At 35.0% G+C, this 3,865-nt stretch overlaps 1 protein-coding gene across 1 annotated transcript; it reads left to right on the forward strand.

Moving 5' to 3' along the window:
• Positions 1-2,374: 2,374 nt before the first annotated feature.
• Positions 2,375-3,030, forward strand: LOC123562220 (C1q-related factor-like). Its single transcript, XM_045354868.2, has one exon. It carries the CDS (start codon positions 2,541-2,543, stop codon positions 2,967-2,969), a length of 429 nt encoding a protein of 142 aa, XP_045210803.2. The 5' UTR covers positions 2,375-2,540; the 3' UTR covers positions 2,970-3,030.
• Positions 3,031-3,865: the final 835 nt, after the last annotated feature.

Raw genomic sequence — 3,865 nt, forward strand, 5'->3', positions numbered from 1 at the left:
AATTCACAATTTAACAATTTATGTTAAATAACTAGCGTAAATACTTACCTGCTATTTTTTGGCAGTATAAAACAGACATTGCAACCAAAATTTTACAAGATGGTCATTTTATATTTATATAGATGTGCCCTAGAAGGAACTTTTGGTATGCTTTAACTTGTATTCGAAGGGTGATTAAACAATACCTAAAGCTATTCAAGCTGGAGTACTGGAACCAACCAAGCCAAAATCTTCAAGCTGAATAACGAAACAGTACACTAACAACATAAATGTCAAGCTGAAACAACCTGAAGAGATCAATATATATCAGCTCTAACTGAAAGTACGGGGAGACTTTTTACGGCCACCGTAAGTCAAGATAACTAAATTGCAGAATGTTATGAACAGGGTAAATTAGCGCCTGATTTTTTAAAACAATAATTCTAAGAGGGTATAACGCGGACCCTTGTGACATTTTATTACCTCATCTGACTTTTAAAGGTGGTCAATCACTGTTGAGCAACATTTTATGACATTTTTCAGTTTTTATATATTCTGTTAGTATTTGAAAAGTGGACAATTCTTTAGAATTTAATATAAATTCTAGTTTTACATTTGCATTTGATAAATATTGGGATATTTCAACTACTTGAAACAAAAAATTTGAAACAGTGTATAGCTTCGGAATTCTATCTTGGTTGCGCAACCGATACAGGCAAAGGGAAGTAATAATAATTTAATAAACTTGCATTTCTAATGACTTTTGGCATAACATAAACTTGAAACAGTGTATAGCTTCGGAATTCTATCTTGGTTGCGCAACCGATACAGGCAAAGGGAAGTAATAATAATTTAATAAACTTGCATTTCTAATGACTTTTGGCATAACATAAACTTGATAAATTTAATGCAGTGGTGCTTACATTCATATTATTCTTATGCCAAAATATGTTTTATAAATTTATATTTATGCTAAAATAACCCTATCTTGGTTTGACAACTAAGATAGGAAAATTGAATTTTAAAAATACTTCCAGTGAAAATCTAACATGTATTAAGAACCCAGTGAACACAAATAAGTGTACAGCTCGTTTAAATGGGTCAGCCGTGTTTATGTACTTATAAAATAGACTTGCCAGATTTATAGGTTGGTCAGGGCTACGGATATATGTATTGTATTTTGCCATCGGAATATTTCTATAAAATGTTTCTTCCCCTTCCGTTTGGATCCGTCCATGTTTACAAACACGTTTATTTTTTTTTATGGACTGTAATTGATAAATTGTGAACGTTTAGAACAAATCGATTTGTTGGCCAAAATCTGATTAGCAGCCCGGTTTAAAAAGTCTACGAGATACTGTCGTCACATGATCGTCGGCATCGGCGTTAGTTAAAAGTTTTTTGTAAATCCTACCCATTTATCTGAACTGCAAAAGTTAGGGTAACTGTTAATTTTGTTTGTAAACATGAAAAGGTAATCCATAAAAAAACCAAGAAGGGCCGCACTTCCAACTGATCGAGAAAACGAAAATGCCAGGGTTGTCCGATAAATCGTTGACTCTTGGAAAAATCATTGTCATTGACGTCAATATTGCAATTACTTTATACATGTATACAGGTAATTTTGTCCAATTCAAAGAAATTATAAATGATGTTTTAATCAAAAAATTATTTAACCAAAAAGGTTTTTGAGTATTTATTGAGGTCCTATGCATGCGAACGAAGCAACATATAAGGCGCAACAATACAGAATTTGTGATCCGTCTTACAAGTGTTATGAGAATACATATTCTTGAATCGCTAAACGTTCATTTATGTGTTAACGTAAATCATTCTGAAGTCATGGTGCACAATTTTGAATAATTGATAGCATTATCTGTTGAACAGATTTCGTTTCATGCATACGAGTGACCTGTGGCATAATACAATTGGCGGGATTGATTCAGAGTTACTTTCTATGTATACGATAAATAAATATTTGTTCGTTGTTTGCTATACAATCTCTACTTGGAGGGGTTAGTAAATTGTAGAAAATTCAAAGTGACGTGTGCATTACCTTCATTCTTAATGTATCTTAAAATATATCACTGTGCGCTCTTATGACCTTAAAGTGGTAGGGGCCAGTTTCGTATAGTGGACCGGGTACGCTTTTTGAATAAAACAGGTAGATGTATTTTAAAGGCATTTATATTCAACTGGTTATTTATGATGTTTATAGAACTAAGGAATCCTGCGGACGAGTAATTATTGTGTTCTTGAAGCTTATTTTTTTTTTCTGCACTGGTATCAACGCAGCTTTGTGGATTTATCAAATTTATTGTCCCTTGTCACCATTTATGAGTCTGTTACTCTAGATTTTAGTGGTCTGGTAATATATATGAGTCGTTTTATATTAACCATTGTAGTTGTTGTTCGTTTTTACGTGATAATACATAATGGCAAGAGAGTGATATCGATACATATTGGCACGTATGTCTCTTGCTATGTAATTTCATATTCGCAGCACATCCAGGACTAAATTTCAAATGATGTTAAGAACATGCCTAAAACATGCCTAAAACATGCCATCTTCCGTTTCAGGACAAACAGCAAATATTGCATTTCATTCTTCAATGAGATCCAACGGTTGCTTTCATGTGCACGAGCCGTATATATTTGATGAAAAAGAAATCGATGTGGGTAACGGATATAACGTCCATGACGGTATTTATGTAGTTCCAGTATCCGGTACCTACGTTTTCACGTTTACGATCGCCGCACCAGAAGATTATTACATTCACCCAGAAATTGTTGTCAATGGAGCGGCCAAAGACTCTTCAATTTCCGACTCTGGTGACAGTTCGGACATTCATCCAGTGACAGTTCTGGTTGTGGTGAGAGTAAAAGCTGGAGATCACGTGTTCGTTCGGACGGAACACTCCAATACCTGCACGGTGATGAGTGATGTAACACATGGCAAGTCTACATTTTCTGGGTGGTTGCTTTTTTGAGATATTGTATGCTTACAAAATAAAGCGGTGCACTCTACTGGTTCAATATATTTTGAGGAAATTGTTGCATTGATGATACGTTACCAGAAACCTTTATCTTCTGAACAAATAAATTTCGGGCTCTGTTGGAGCGACATGATCACGGTGAAAATTTTCTACTAACCTGTCTTGATAAATATGTCTCAACAACATTTCAAAAGTTTGACGATTTCAGTATTACTAGTGTAGCTCTAGTTCAGGACCCTTTCTATTTAATTTCTCGACTTTTCTTCGGTCAAATAGAGTTCCAAAAACGGACATTTCTTATACATAATTATATCGTTTTATGCTATAACTATGTACGTAGAAAGTAGCGGTTTTGCCCCGAATTCGGGACCCGGAATATTGCTTGCAATCAACTCTATGATGGTCCCGTTGGAGCAAGTACTTATTCACTTTACCGTATAACAGTATATAGCTCTAGTTCAGGGCCCTCTCTATTTCATTTGTCTATTTTTCTTCGGTCAAGTTTCATCGTGTTTGATTATTTTTATACCCGCATGGGATTTTCATGGGCCTTGTGATAGGTATAAATACATATGGAAGGTATCATATTATAGTTTGACACGTGCCCTTTCCAACGATACTTGGAATTTTTAAATTTGACTTTGAACGGGTGAGCAACGGTACACTAAATAGAGTTCCAAAAAACGGACATTTCTCCTACATGATTATATCGTTATATACATAGAAAGTAGCGGTTTTTGACCCGAATTCGGGACCCGGAATATTGCTTGCAATCAGGTCCCTTTTGAGCAGTACATTTTTACATTAAGGTATAACAGTATATAGCTCTAGTTCAGGGCCCTCCATATTTCATTTGTCGAGGTTCTCCTGGGCCTTGTGATAGGTAGAAA

The sequence above is a fragment of the Mercenaria mercenaria genome, chromosome 2 (assembly GCF_021730395.1).
Source record: "Mercenaria mercenaria strain notata chromosome 2, MADL_Memer_1, whole genome shotgun sequence".
Taxonomy (NCBI): Eukaryota; Metazoa; Mollusca; class Bivalvia; order Venerida; family Veneridae; genus Mercenaria; species Mercenaria mercenaria.